Below are 16084 nucleotides of genomic sequence, written 5' to 3'. Positions count from 1 at the left end.
TAAAAAGGATCTAAAACACTGAATGGAATAGGCAAGCCTTAGAAGAAGGAAAAACAGCATATGGGACCAGACTTCACCTACATGCACTGAAACCCAGCCTTACATGTGTAAAACACTGTTAGCAGTAGATTCAAGCCAACCTCAACAGATAATGAGAAAAACCCTACTTTCCGCTGTGCAGCGGGCATGCTAAATGGTTTACGACACAGTGTTAGTTTGTGGTCTAACTTGTGATAACAACAGTCTCTTCATCTCTTACTTTACTGAGATCAAAACTGAGTGACCAACTCTGTCCAGAAACGGGTTTGACTTTACTGAATACTGGCTGAATATTTAAAGGATACCCCATGAATGTTCACAGAGTACTGTTTTTGCTCCATGAATGAGGATGGCCGACTTAAAGAAAACGAGCAACTGAGAAATTATTTGCCACAAACAATTTATTAGGAAAAAAACGCACAGAACTGTTCTTCATATCCAGTCAAAGTCATATCCCACCTACAATCCATATGACACTAAAACAGGTATGGCTACAGCTTAGACAACCCTTTAAAACAAACCACAGAAATCACATGGAGCACACAAAACAATACCTGCACAAATATTAAACTACAGATTATCTGTACAAAACTGTTGAGTCACAATGCAAAACTGTTATTGACACATACACATTTAACGATTGAGCTCTGTAGAAATACTGAAGCACTATATTCAAAAGGGCAACATTTCAACAAGGCATCAATTGATGACTGATTTTACATTGGCACTGTTTATCCCTGCAAGGGAAGCGGTAACCATAACAACATAACAGACCCCACAGCACACACATCCAACACAAATCATTTCAAATACAAGCAGGAACTGGAGCCGCACGCTAACGACAACACGATCGCTTACAGCAGTTTCATCACAATTACATGTAAAACAGTAGAAATATATTTTTTGTAGTTGTTTTTATTGACTCTATTTTAAGTACATTCACTGTCAAACATTGGCTCTGTTTTATTTATATATGTTTTATACTCTTTGGAAATAACCATGGGGGGGGGGGGGGGGGGGGGGGGGGGGGGGGGGGGGGGGGAGTGCACTGAAACAGTCTTAGAAGCTGTTCATTGTGTACTAATAGTATCAACATCTACTGTGTTAGTGATGTTTACTACACTGTAATTATGCATACACTATGAATGAACAACTACACATGTAATCAGACTTGTATGGCACACTGACTCCGCACAGCTTTGTGTAATAAATATTAAAAGAAGTGTCACCTAGTGTTCTTTTAATTACAGACATCAACTTTAATTACAGCTATCGACTTGTAGGTGCTCATTACAGCAATGCAGATCTCCAAATTTACAATTCAATCCATGCACTTCGTTTCAGCTATGGCTAGCGGACCAGGGCCAGGAAAATCCCTCTCTCAGTATTCTCCTTACTGCCAGAGAAGGTTCTGATAAGGCTTGGGCAACAGCTGGATCTTCCTGTGGGCCAGCAGAAACAAGGACCAGTTGCAGTTCTTCTTTCATCCTCTGAATCACTGTTGAATTGGCTTCTGAGTAACAGTTATTTTTTAACTTGCAGTGCAACTGCTTTTTGTTTTTGCTTTTTAGTGGCGGCATCCCTCACAACACTCAGGTTTTATGTTGCTTGTCAAGTTGATCTGGTTCAATTTGTCTTCCCGGAGCCCCAGAATAGTAATACTTTTTTGACAGCAAATCTCTCTTTACATGCTTTTGTGTAAGATAATTCTCTTGCTATCGATTTTGGCTTCACACAGATAAACAGTTGACTGGTAATGCTCTGAATATTTATACACACGTCAATCTGCCACAGAGCAATGTATTATCCCTGATTAGTCTGTGGCAAACCTATTTATCAGAGGCATGGTTTCATTCTTGCTAAATAATGGGGCAGTTTATATACCGGCCCTGCAGAAATATTTAGTGTATTGACTTTGCATTTTCTGTTCATATATGAGAGTTATTCTAGTTTACTAATCGATACTGTAAACAAAATCTCTTGTTTTTTTACTATTTTCTGATCAACTTTTCACACGAAATCCCACTACTGATTCTTATTTTATATTTTTGAGTCACATTTCTTATTAATGCACAGTCTACTTGAATTGGTATTCATGATTAGTTAAATCAGTTGTAATGTAATTACAGTTATGTCGTTTGACAATACAGTGGCATTTTAAATGATATGTGAATAGTTAATACCGGTTGTTATTCCACTTGCCTTAAACTGCCTTAAGTGGTAGGTACTGTATTCTTTAAAGCCAGTACAGGCAAACTCAAAAGGATCATGTGCTACTTCCTCTACCTTAATCATACCCAAAGGTTGAAGGAAGGAAGGACCCAGGTGCAAGTGAAAATATATCACTCCTGAACTGCAATTGTCAGGGGATAGTCAATGTTTATCTCATTTAAACACATTACTATGTCAATGCACTGAAACACTGCTGAGTGGATGCTTCTCAGAAGTACAATGAGCAAATTGAAAGTGGGCAAATACATTCCTTATAGGAGGGAGACAGAGAGCCAGTGTGTATTTTAAAAGGAACAGTCCATTCTCATTTTAAAACACTTAGCAGGTAGCGGAGTAAGGTTAGGGGTGGTGTTTAAAGCTTTTGTGCAATAAGTTGTAGTTTTTTTTTTAAACTTCAGGACAGTAAACACAGTATACAAAAAAAAACCTCAAACATGCTGACGGAGTTCTTGTTTTAGACAAATACGTAATACTTAGACTGTGGAACTGATGTCTAGATTTAACATAAATACCATTTATCATTTTTCATGGTGACAAATACGATGGGTATTTACAATGTGTATGCATTAATTACAGTCTACTGTTCAAGTACCCACATTTCTGGACCCTAATGAATTTGGACAGTATTAGTGCATGGCTATTACACAAAACTTTACAAGAAAATTAAACTACTTCTGTGATACAAATGTCATGCTATTTACAACGCAGTGTGTCAAATTATTGTATTTACACACTATGGAAAATATCCAGTCATTAAAACCTTGTTTGTGGACATACAGATTCACTAGGCTTGTCCTTGAAGACCAAGTCCTAGAAGAGACATTTCACCCATATTCTCCTATGTCTTGCCTGTTTAATATCATATGATGTGTGTTCTGTATAGCAAACTTTACTTCTGAAAAGATGTTAGGATGTGCATGGAGGCCGTACCCATGCTCACTTCCTAACTAATGAGAGTTGAGGAGTCTTTTCAGAAGCACGAGCAATGTTCGAAGCAGAAACAGCAACACAAAACCATACAGAACCTGCACAATAGTACATTAAACAGGTACGAAAAATAAACATGCATACAATAATGACCATAGACACATCTGAAGTCAATAAAAACACCAATAAAATGCTTAGCCCCTGGCTGAAAACACAAAACCCCCGACTATTAGAGCCTTAGAGCCACCGAGACACAGCAGCTCGGCTAGTACATTGTTTCCTTAATGATGTTGCTGGAGAAGGTTTGATTGCTCGTGATGCTGTTGAAATGCCTGGCGAGGGCAGGTCGCTTCCTCTTCCTCCTCCAAGGCAGACAAAAGTAGCTGAGCGTCGACATGAAGATCTGCCTGTAGTTAGCCGATACCAGGTTATAGAGGACAGGGTTGACTGTGGAGCTCACGTAGAACAGGACGTTGGTCACCATGTAGAAGTAATGGTAGAAGTCAAAAAGAAAGCTGAAAAATATCAGAAGGGGGACCATTTTACCAAGGGCTGTCTAACCCTTTAATCCCTTAACCCCCAACCCTTATAACCCAGTTTTAGAGAAATACAATTCCACTGGCTTCTATTTGTTGCCATACAAAAAATAACCTACAGTACCACCATGATCTATTCCTATAGTATACTGCAGTAGATATTATAGGTATCTATACTGTTTTTGGACAGTACTATGATTGTGTAGCACCAGCTGAATGTATTAGAAAAAAAAACAATTATACTTTAAAACATCTTTCAGCAAAAGCTTCCAGTTTTTGATCAGCAAGGCTTTTCCTAGCTGTACCTATGGGGACATTATTAGCAACGCTGTTTCTATGATTAAATATCTGGCAGTGTTTTTTTGTCGACGATTAATGTTACTACCTTGATCTACAGTCTGAGGCAATGTTAATAGCTTTTGAAGGCACAGTCTCATTTGAACATTATATACATCGATCTGGACGCAGATTGACAGGAACCCTTAAACCACGACTTTAGCTGTATCCGCTGGAAAGAGTAACGAGCATACAGCTGTCAACACCACAGAAAACTGTTACCTTTATTACCTTTACTGAGATGCTGCTTACACAGCTGTTACAGAAACTGCAATGCACGCTCTGCCTTTCAAGCTGTTGCATCCTGAATGATTTCCTTCCAGCGCACACTGACAGCTGTGTTAAATCACTTGTGAATGCAAACCTAACACATGTGATCATTTGTTACAAAAAAACATGGAATGAATACAGGGAGTTAACTCCACATGCTTTAACAGGGCTGAATTCAAAATGAATGACTTCAGAACTCAGAGGAAGTACGTACGATATTCAGGTGTTAATCCTGTGGTATTTAGTCAGAGGGCTTTTAGCAAGCAGTGATTTTGCCCACCACTGCTGCCCACCTTCGTCTCTTCTAGAGGTCTCCAGCAGTAATAAACTCTCTGCTGTCTGCAAGTTTGCATTTCACTGCAACAAGTCTGTGCAGGTCAGAAGACACCTCTTGCAATAAAGCCTGAGATCTTTAATAAACCCAGTGGGATTTTGTTCCTGTAATGTGACCTTGTCTTTAATACCTACAGGATGCTATTGCGCTTTTTACACTGACGCAGATGCTCCAGATAGCTCGACCAGCAGAAACTTTATTGGAGTCTGTGAAGCCTGTATGTATTACTACGTCAAACTCAAACAACAATAGTTTACTAATAATTTGATTCTATGGTCTATCCTGCACAATTTACACTGGCTTGTCAGTGCTTTATGAATAGGGAGTATGTGTGACATCCACAGACTGCATCAGTTTTGGGGACCTGGACCATAACAGCAGGTTAGAGCACTCAGAGAGAATCTTGCATCATGTTACTGCAGCACAACCAAGCCCCATTTTTTTAAACTAGTTGAACTGTAACAAAAGTGTGATCCAAGTATTCCCATTCTATTAATCTTGCAGATGAACCCTCTATAATTAAAAGCTTCTTGTTATCAGCTCTATGAAGAGCCTTTATTATTTAATGACAGGTTTCTCTCAGGAGCCTGGTTAATAGGATTATCTTTGAAAAGAATTACGTCTTTGTCCTTGCAGATTACTATTCTTTTGTGAAGATGCCTGTTCTGTTGTTTAAATGGGGACAGTGCTCAAGCCCTCCTATTCGTGACCACTTCAAATGAACATCATTATGATAAACTTCCTGTTGCTCCGCTGGTCTTCTTCAGATTCGATTTGTTCAGCTGCTGCATCTTCTAATCAGGCTAACTCTGAAGCCTGAACCCTCGCTCTGAAAATGATTTAGCTTTAATGAGTGCTAGCAAAGGCTACTCAATGCTCCACATCTCTGCAAATGCTTCATCAGTCCAAGCGTGTGTGTAACGCCATTAAAAATCCATTTTCAAAGAGCCATGCAATCAGTGCTTGGAGCTGTGTTTATTGGTCTGTTCGAGGAATCCAAGGGTCAAAAGAAATTGACAAAATGTTTTCTTCCTGTTATTTTTTAAACTACTGTAATTGAACTTTTCTGATGCAAGATTTCTGCGGAATATATGCTGACGTATGATGGGAATAAAAAAATACTAGAGAGGTGTGGTAAAGCACATTCACCAGAGAGGTGTGGTAAAGCACATTCACCAGAGAGGTGTGGTAAAGCACATTCACCAGAGAGGTGTGGTAAAGCACATTCACCAGAGAGGTGTGGTAAAGCACATTCACCAGAGAGGTGTGGTAAAGCACATTCACCAGAGAGGTGTGGTAAAGCACATTCACCAGAGAGGTGTGGTAAAGCACATTCACCAGAGAGGTGTGGTAAAGCACATTCACCAGAGAGGTGTGGTAAAGCACATTCACCAGAGAGGTGTGGTAAAGCACATTCACCAGAGAGGTGTGGTAAAGCACATTCACCAGAGAGGTGTGGTAAAGCACATTCACCAGAGAGGTGTGGTAAAGCACATTCACCAGAGAGGTGTGGTAAAGCACATTCACCAGAGAGGTGTGGTAAAGCACATTCACCAGAGAGGTGCGGTAAAGCACATTCACCAGAGAGGCGTGGTAAAGCACATTCACCAGAGAGGTGTGGTAAAGCACATTCACCAGAGAGGTGTGGTAAAGCACATTCACCAGAGAGGTGTGGTAAAGCACATTCACCAGAGAGGCGTGGTAAAGCACATTCACCAGAGAGGCGTGGTAAAGCACATTCACCAGAGAGGCGTGGTAAAGCACATTCACCAGAGAGGTGTGGTAAAGCACATTCACCAGAGAGGTGTGGTAAAGCACATTCACCAGAGAGGTGTGGTAAAGCACATTCACCAGAGAGGTGTGGTAAAGCACATTCACCAGAGAGGTGTGGTAAAGCACATTCACCAGAGAGGTGCGGTAAAGCACATTCACCAGAGAGGCGTGGTAAAGCACATTCACCAGAGAGGTGTGGTAAAGCACATTCACCAGAGAGGTGTGGTAAAGCACATTCACCAGAGAGGTGTGGTAAAGCACATTCACCAGAGAGGCGTGGTAAAGCACATTCACCAGAGAGGCGTGGTAAAGCACATTCACCAGAGAGGCGTGGTAAAGCACATTCACCAGAGAGGCGTGGTAAAGCACATTCACCAGAGAGGTGTGGTAAAGCACATTCACCAGAGAGGTGTGGTAAAGCACATTCACCAGAGAGGTGTGGTAAAGTATATTTAGCTATAACATTCCGTTAGCTTCCAATCTGTAACCCTAGCAAACAGCTCTGGTTCACACCAGCATGAGACGCTGAAGGTGCACTATTTGCAAGGACTACCTAAAACTCACTGCATTCTCTTCCATTGACTTTTATTCAATTTAAACCCTTACATTCAACAACTTCTTTTTTTGTTCATAATGACATCTAATCGTGCAATGAGCTCATGCAACTTTCCCATGGATACACACCTGCCAACCAAACATACAGAACGGTTACACAAGTTCAACTCTTACACAAAGTCGTTTATCAAAATGATTATACATTACTGTGGCTTGCAGCCGCTCACTAAAAATAGTAGCAACCATTCGGAATCTCGTTTAGGTCAGCATACACTATAATGCAGACTTGCACACCCGTCAGTTAAAACAAGCATTCACTCGTCCATTATTGACCCCCATACTGACTCGGTGACTTGTCCTAGACACTGACTGAGACCACCCTGACAGAGAGCTGCACTTGGGGGAGGCTGACGAGCTCTGAAGCACGCTTCCCTTCTTCAGTTACTGATACAAACCCAGATCACTGAGCGGCTGCCTCACACAGTGCCTCAGACCCAGTCCAGACCAGACACTTACTCTGTCCAGTCGGTCACGTAGCAGTACATGAGGCGCCGAATGTGATATGGAAGCCAGCAGACCACGAAGGCGACCACAACAGCCCCTGCAGGAAAAGAGAACACAAATAAAGTTTAAGAAATGTACCGTTAAAACCACTGTGACAACATTTCCAAGACACGAGCCAATGGAGAATACTGAAAAGCAATCAGGATACTGTAGACGGTTGTCAGGGTTATTACTTTTCTTACAGTACGATAATATATGTACTTCGAGATGGCTTGGAGGACCATGCATGGTCCCTAGAATCTCAGTGTACTACTGTAGCTGCAGACATGTCTGCTGAGTCCTTCACTCACCCCACTGTTATACAATCTCAAAAGTTCTCAACAAAGTGAGCTCAAGCATTAGAATGTGCAACAAGAAGTCTTCACAAATTAGGGCCTGCACATGGAGGACCCTGAGTCTCTGGGTGTATCAACAGGGATGCAAATCATTTTGAAATGTAATGTTGCTGGCGCTATATGAGGTACCCTGGTGCTAGACTCTAGCGCCATAGCGCTAACTTTGCACCCCTGATAAATATGTCTTCTGGCAAATAAATGATGACATTCACAAACCTTTGATTTTCTGCTCTCTGCTGTAGTTTCACATTTCAGGAATACAATTACCTTGTTTTCCAAGCCACCACACACTGTTAAATAAACAATGTACTGCAGAGCGTGCATCTATTTGCACTCCAGGAAACCTGAGAGGCCTCCTTGTTAGAGAGGATATGCATTTCTGTTCCTTAATCAGCCAGCTCAGATCTGTGAAACTATCAGGGAAAAACAACATTTTAACCTTCTTCTGATTCCACAACCCTAGCTAGAGGTTACAAAAGAGCACACATGAATTAGTTTATTTAATATCACACTGGCTTGGGGATAAGTCACATTGACATGTGAGTACCAGAGGTCATCGGTTACAGGAGCATTGATAGATTAAAATATTTACAGCACTTGGCAAACAAAACACAGCAAGAGACCACTTCCCTGTTTTTTAGGCTCATTCCTTCAACAAATTGAATATTTAAGTATTAGACAGATCCATGCAGTGCTTGGTGTGAGATCGTCGGCTCATTAGTTAATTTTTCTAGCAATGAAATGTTATTTTTTAAGCAAGGTGATTTATTTTTAAACTATATGATTACTGTAATTTGAGCAATAAGGAACCTTTAAACCAACCTCAATTATTGCTAAACTAATTAATTCATCTTCCATCAAAAGCAATTTTCCATCCTGACAGGGAGCATACTCGAAACTTGAAAGTAATAATAATAATTAAAAAAAAATCAATGCTGCAAAAACATATAATAATAATAATAATAATAATAATAATAATAATAATAATAATAATAATAATAATAATAATGATAATAATAATAATATTGTAAATAACATTGGCAACACCAGTACAAATCTATTCTCATGGGCAGATTTAATGGATTCAAGAAAGGCAAAGGTTACATTTAGTATCCCTGGCCAAAGCCACTGTAAGTGACACAATCAGCTATCTCAGTGATACTTTTATTCGTAAAGTTCAGCCTACCAGTTGACCCAATTGCCTCAATCACTTCATTCAACATCAGATGAAAAATAAGTTTGACATCCCTGCTGTAAATTGTCCTTAACAATCCACCTGCCTCTCAGGAACAGACTCAGGAGATGGAGGGAAATAGAAGAATAATAATCTCCCAATTGTCTTTCCAACAGTCTTTTAGAAAAAAATAATTTACTGACAGCACCAAGCCTGAGCCAAGGATCAGCTAACCAAAAAATACATATGTACGTAAAAAAAAGAGAGCCTTTAGTGTGTTTTATTTATTTATTCATCTTCTTGTCCAGCTTGCTGCAGATGTTAACATACAGGAGATGCTTGGTGGCAACACTGTGTATCTACTCACCAGCACTGGCGTTAGTATCACTGGGTTATTCTCCTGTTCATTATCACACTTCCATTAGGCAGAATCAGACTGCAAGCCTTCTGCTTGATCCCTCACCAAGGCTCTGAATTCAAATCCTGCGTAACATAAAACTAAGACCACGATAACAATAATCACGACTTATCTGCACCTGTAAAAATGAAGTTTTACATACAGTACAGACAGATGTCTGCATACACCCCTAGATTCTGATTCTGCTACCTCAGACTATCCTTGAGTGAGAATATTGTCTTTCAGCGTTCCGTGACAGATGTTATGCAGAAAGGTATCATTTTTTTTTTCTTAGAAGTCAAACAGAATTTATCTTTGGAATCGGAACAAAGAGAGTGTTCGAGGACAGGTTATTCAATACGCTCTATGGATATGGAAACACTGCAGGCGCGTTTTGTGTTGCTTCTTTCTCTTTCTTCTGTGATTCTGTCCCATCTGTCTCATGCATCATTGCTGCTTCAATATGCTTTCTTACAGTATCCCTGAAATAAGTCACCACTGTAGTTTTGGCTCTCTAACCCGCAGGAGCTCCAGAGCTTCCTGAATCAGATGTTAATTTAACTCAAGGATCCTGATCTGAAACGAGTTTCTATTAGGTTACCAGTCAGAGTCAGGCAGCGATGGAGGTACGTGGCCTAGCTTTGTTATTTATTTATTTTTATGAAATGAGGAAGAATATTTTGGATGCTTCATGGAGGCTAAAGAGGTCAAATGCCCCAGTGCACCAGCTAGTGGGAGTCTAACCTACATGCAATCAGTTTCAAAGGTAGGTAGGGATGCTAATTGCTTAGGGAGTGGGGGGTTAAATTGCTTATTGGAGATTTAAATAAGACATCAGGATATTTTGCAGTAGATAACATTTTAAAGGTGATCAAGATAAGGTACAGTATGATGCCGATGACTATACCATCTTCTTATAGTGTGGTCATCTACAATATGGATGTGGAGCTTTTTGAACCTCATCTCCCTGAGAGGAGTCCGGTCTGTAACAGCAATGAATCACACATTACTGGTTATGGGTATGTCTTGTTGTGCATAGTCACGGTAACACATTTAAACAGCACCCCTGTCTTATTCCTGACACAATTCCCTACAGTCATGTGATATGAGATGAGCACGCACCCCCTGAGCTCCGGTAACATTGGCGCCTGCAGCTGGTCTTTCCAATAGGATTCAGCACAGAGCCATCAGCAAGACCGTTACTTCTGTTTACTTGTCTGTTACAAATCTTTTGATGAGCCCTCCCCCGTCATTCTCCAGCAGCAGTGCTGTCGTTTGAAGCCATGCCAGCAGCGTCCCACACATTCGTGATGGCACCGAAGGGTTGTGCAACAGAAGGCACCCTCATTGCTATCATATAGTAGGATTCTTCCCAAGGTACCAATGCAAATTATTTCCATTCACCACACAGGCTCGGATTACAAAGCATCTGGCAGAATTACACCCGTTCAGCATCCATCTGTTTCATTTGGTATTGACCTGGGCATGGTTTGGAGCCTGAGTTTGGTAAACCTATTCAAATATTTCCTTGCATGCTTCATAATACCTTACAGAAACTTTTGTACCTCATTACCACACATTACCTTAGACCATCTTGGCGCGTCTATCTAAATTAATTTACAGCCGTTTAAAACTGTAATTTAGTTAGAGCTGGGCAATCTAAACATGAAGTCCTCAGTTGTTTTTTTTTTTTTTTTTTAAAGACTGGTAGTTCTTGGAAGATTCAAGTCATAGAATATTATAAGAAGATTCCAAATGATTGTATAAAGCTGAACAGAAGGTTTCATTAGCTGTTAACGGTCCCGTTCTTAAAGTGCTGTCTAAGAGCACAGTTGTATCAGAAAAGAGTTATTTCATGCAATAGGATTTACACATTAAGTACATTGTGACTATGCATTAAAACATTGTACTAATGTTAGGACACACGTATTTCCATTTTAAAAAAATATTTCTGGTACTTTTGTTTTTTTTAACCTGCAGCATGCTTTAAAATGAAAACAAAAAGATGTTGGCTTTAACATGTGTTCCTTTCAATAATGCGCATTTGAGACTTGTACTATATATCGTGATTGAAAGCAAACGACGGGTAAGATAAGGGAATTATTTTGTTAGATAAGCTCTTTAAACATGTGCTTTGAAAACACATTTAATTATTTTCTATCCTGTTAAGTTTCAATGAAGACAATTGGGATTAATGAAGACTAAAATGGGAGGGCTGTGTGGAGATGCAAAGCATTTTTTGACATTACTGTATTATCCCATATATCTATAAAAGACTGATGACCTGCATTACAGATTTATCTACAGTTTGCAGACTAACCTCGATGAGATTCGTGTTTACTGTGTCAGCGCAAGCCAGCCAGATTTATGCTGAGATACTGAACTGCGAATGGCCACTGGAATGAATGTGGCGGTTGTGTGTGTGTGTGTGCGGGTTTGTTTTAATAAGTTGTCAACCATTTAACATATTGACAATACACTTAGCACATGAGTATCGTGAATTTATTTACTCATGCTTCCAGAGTTTTATTGAGAGGGATGGCAAAAAAGAAAGCATGTAGATTAATGCTCCTGAAATGCCTTTTCAGGCTTTACTGCACCTATTATCTGTGTTTGATCTTAAGTTAGTTTAGGCAGTAAGACTGCTAATTAAGATATAAGCTTAAGACTTAAGGTTTTTTTCAATTAAAGGTAAACAATACCTTTTGCTGCACAGAAATGGGAAGAGTGGGGATTAATTCAGTACTAACATAACATTTCACCAGAATGCCAGAAGAAAAGAACAAAGGCTTTGAGAATAAATGAACTGTGAAGACCATACTGTATTGGCAGAGACACTAACGCCATGCCCCTTTCAAACTTTGGTAACTAGGTTACGGTCACTTAGCTACCAGATAATTGTGCTAGTCCTTGCAGAGCACAATGATCCTTTTCCTTTGCATATCACTACCTTATGATGCGCCAGCAGCAATTAAGCAGCATCAATGATCCTGCAATATCTTCAAGATTCAAGCACAGATTAGATTTTTTCTTTGCTCGCTTACGTGCTGTGGTTAAAGACCCACAAGTGTAACTGCTGTATGTTGTTTGTTATTTATCTTTTCTCTTGCAAAAAAAAGTGCTAATTGCATTTCAGAGTAAAACCCTTGATAAATCGTCACAAAGTCAGTTAACCTCATTGTGGTGCTCGTTTGCACCAGTAGGTCCAGGGAAAGGTGCTGCTATTCTGATGAGACCAGAAACCAAGAAGCTGTGATCTTGGTGGATATTAAAGACCCCAAGGTACCACTGCAGAGACCAGCACACGTGAAACCGCCTGTGTCTTGGCTAACATCCAGTACTGGTATCAATCTTCTGTACAAGCCAAGTAAACTCAATCTCAAATCAATTCAGTACTCCCAACCTCTGTTTGGGGGTCAGGGAATCTCTGTAAAGATGATGTTTTTTTCTCCAGGGCAGCAATGCTGATTATATGCATTCTTATACTTGTGGAGTCTAATAGAACGCTGCCAACTCTTTGTTTACTGCAGTGAAAATGAGGCTAGATTCACATAGCTTTAAACTAACTTCAATTTGCTTGCAATGCCAGTTGCAATTCTATAAATGAATAAGGAACCATTCACAATTCCCTAAATTACATCTTGTTGTTTCATTTTGTTGATATGGTCACTGGGGGAGTTTCTTTTTTCTGGAAACAACAAGAACAAGAACAACATACATGGAACTAATACTGACTTAGAGTAAAGCTAACCTTGCTCCATTGTTTACTTATTTAAATATTGTTATTATTATTATTATTATTATTATTATTATTATTATTATTATTATTATTATTATTATTATTATTATTAATAAACCAATTGAATAACTGTGGTTTCTATCCATCTGCTGTCCAATACACCCTAAACTACTTTATTAAACAGTGAAAATACAGAACCAGAAATATCTGCTTTTTGTCATACACGTTTGTCAAGTTGATTCACAGTTCTCTACAGCACAGAACAATTATTTTCCAACTCTATCCAAGGCTGTTTTTTATTATTACACCCTCTAGTCAGTACTATACAATTTTTTCACTGCAGCTGCATCGATGTTTCACAAAGCTATTTATAAGTGGTACATAATAGCAGAGGACTTGAATGACGAAGTTTCAATTGTACAGGATAGTTGCTGAGAAGATTCAGCCTCACTCAATGGTTTTCAGAGACTTCAGGAGAACTTAACCATTAGTGTGGTGCTGTATAGAACGATCATAAATCAGCTTGGTTGCAGGCAAGGGCAAGTGCTTCTTTTGGGTTGAATAGTTTCTTGCAAGTTTTAAATTATGAAAACAAACGAATCCCTGCCTGAAAATGTCTATGTCTAGGGCCTCGGGCTGCAGTGTTAGCACACCCTGTAAAAATCATGCAGGTTATTTCTGGTTGGTAGTAAAGTCAAAGAAATAAACAACAATAAACTTGATTAACAGCAGCACTAGATGATACTGGTTTTGAGCACTCTATAGGCCCCTGAGTTCATCTGTCTACCTATCTATCTATCTCTCTATCTATCTATCTATATATATGTGTGTGTGTGTGCGTGTGTGTGTGTGTGTGTGTGTGTGTGTGTGTGTGTGTGTGTGTGTGTGTGTGTGTGTGTGTGTCTGTCTGTGTGTGTGTGTGTGTGTGTGTGTGTGTGTGTGTGTGTGTGTGCATGTGTGTCTGTCTGTCTGTGTGTGTGTGTGTGTGTGTGTGTGTCTCTGTGTGTGTGTGTGTGTGTGTGTGTGTGTGTGTCTGTCTGTCTGTCTGTCTCTGTGTGTGTGTGTGTGTGTGTCTGTCTGTCTGTCTCTGTGTGTGTGTGTGTGTGTCTGTCTGTGTGTGTAACAGAGTAACAGTGAATTCAAAAACAGCAAACAGCTCTATATCCAAGGAGAATCAAGATGCAGCAGGATACTCACCAATCAATCACTAGAAATACTTCATGAAAAAAGCAATTAATAAACTGAATAGGATAATTTGACATAATTATAGTATGCATACAGTACAGTTAACTTGGAACAGAAACAAGGACAAGAAGGAGAGCACTCACGTAAGACTTTGACCCCATGTCTAAGAGACTGCACTCGGTTGGGCTCCACAGAGACGCTCAGCACTGTGGGATGTTCACCAATGGTGCAGACCCTGCTGTCCTGGGCAGCCTGTTTAAACATCTGTATGAGCTGATTGGCGATAACGGTGTTCAGCACAGAGATCACCACCATGGGAAATACGAATGAAAGGAAGGCGTTAACCTGATGAAGACAGTGCAAAGACAAAATGAAGCTATCAGTGTCATTTCAACAACCTTCATAACAGTATACAGGCTGGACAGAACACCCTAAACTCAGGACTAACCATTATGAAGGTTTAATGATGTATACCACTTTGAAAGCATGGTTAGGCACAGGAAAATATGGTAAATGTCATGGTAGAGCTTGGTAAAAACCATGTAAAAAGGCTGGTGTGTAAACTAAAGGGTATAAGCATGCTCCCTGTCTTATATTTTCTATGTCACCTCTTAAAGAACTTTTACTAATTGGAGAAGACAGCTGTGCTGTAACTTTGAAAGCAGGGCAGAACTTGATTACTCGCTTACAAAACGAAATGTTCCTGTAATTACCCTGTTATCTATAACTGGATGAGGGTGAGCTAATTGTGCATTTAACGCTCAATTATTCCTGACGAGCCATGCTTTTCAAGATTCTTCCAGCTATTTTGAAAAATGTGTGAGTTTTTGACAATCGCACTCCGAGCTACATTGTTTTGGGCTGCTCTTTAAAATAATGGCCTTGAATTCCAATGCATTAGCTTCTATTCCTGTGATGTTCCACTTGAATCCATTCTGAATTTGTGGCCATTTAAAAAAAAAAAAAGAAAAGATCTGCAGGACTACAAAAATCATTACAAAATGACACAAAAACGATTTGTTATTCAGATTTTTCTCCCATGCAATCCTATGAAACCCTGTTGAAATTCATTTGAATTTCCGGCTGTTATTTTAAAGTGTTATCGTTTTCTTGTTCTAGTTCTAGTAATTAATAAAAGAAGAAGAAAAACAGGAAACGGCAGCTGATAAACAACATTCTGAGGACCATTCTGAGAGACAGATGTTTTATCATGGTGATAGCGTGGCACTGGTTCATTCTTACACAGCAGCACAGCACAGCTCAGCACAGCACAGCACAGCTACCCAGCAAAATACTAAAGAAAAGAAACTTATCCTTGGTCTTTTATTCTTGAAACGTTTCTCTCCCTTGTACAACTGTACTAGGGGCGGGGGTGGTATTCCTTTATGTCTATTTGTTGCTACAATCCCTGCCCGTCAAGTCCCAGAGGTAATAAGCTGTTTTTAGAAAGGATGCAGTGGAATGAGCCTGCAAGCCCATACAGAAAGCTGGGGTCACTGGCAAATTACAAAATTACAACTCAGTTACACAAATCATGCGCTTAAGCTTCAACGAAAAAATGAATGCAGATCACAAAGTTTATCTAAAAACAAAGCCGCAATCAAATTTCAATTACTACTTTGACATTGAAATAAAAAAAAAAAAAAAAAGAATTTAGCTGCACAGCAGTTTTTTCAATTCAGAGTAAC

General features: G+C 39.6%; 1 protein-coding gene across 1 annotated transcript in view; it reads right to left on the bottom strand.

Moving 5' to 3' along the window:
* Positions 1–1063: 1063 nt before the first annotated feature.
* Positions 1064–16084, bottom strand: part of LOC121297748 (neurotensin receptor type 1-like) — a 28157-nt gene continuing 13136 nt past the window's right edge. The window contains exons 2-4 of the mRNA XM_041224221.1: positions 14540–14741; positions 7519–7603; positions 1064–3713 (exon numbers count right to left, since the gene is read on the bottom strand). Coding sequence (XP_041080155.1) covers positions 3464–3713; positions 7519–7603; positions 14540–14741 — 537 coding nt within the window. The 3' untranslated portion in view covers positions 1064–3463. The remainder of the gene's footprint in view (positions 3714–7518; positions 7604–14539; positions 14742–16084) is intronic.

This window comes from Polyodon spathula, chromosome 23, assembly GCF_017654505.1.
Source record: "Polyodon spathula isolate WHYD16114869_AA chromosome 23, ASM1765450v1, whole genome shotgun sequence".
Classification (NCBI taxonomy): Eukaryota; Metazoa; Chordata; class Actinopteri; order Acipenseriformes; family Polyodontidae; genus Polyodon; species Polyodon spathula.
The sequence above is the reverse complement of the archived record's forward strand: the minus strand, read 5'-3'. Positions and strand labels throughout refer to the sequence as shown.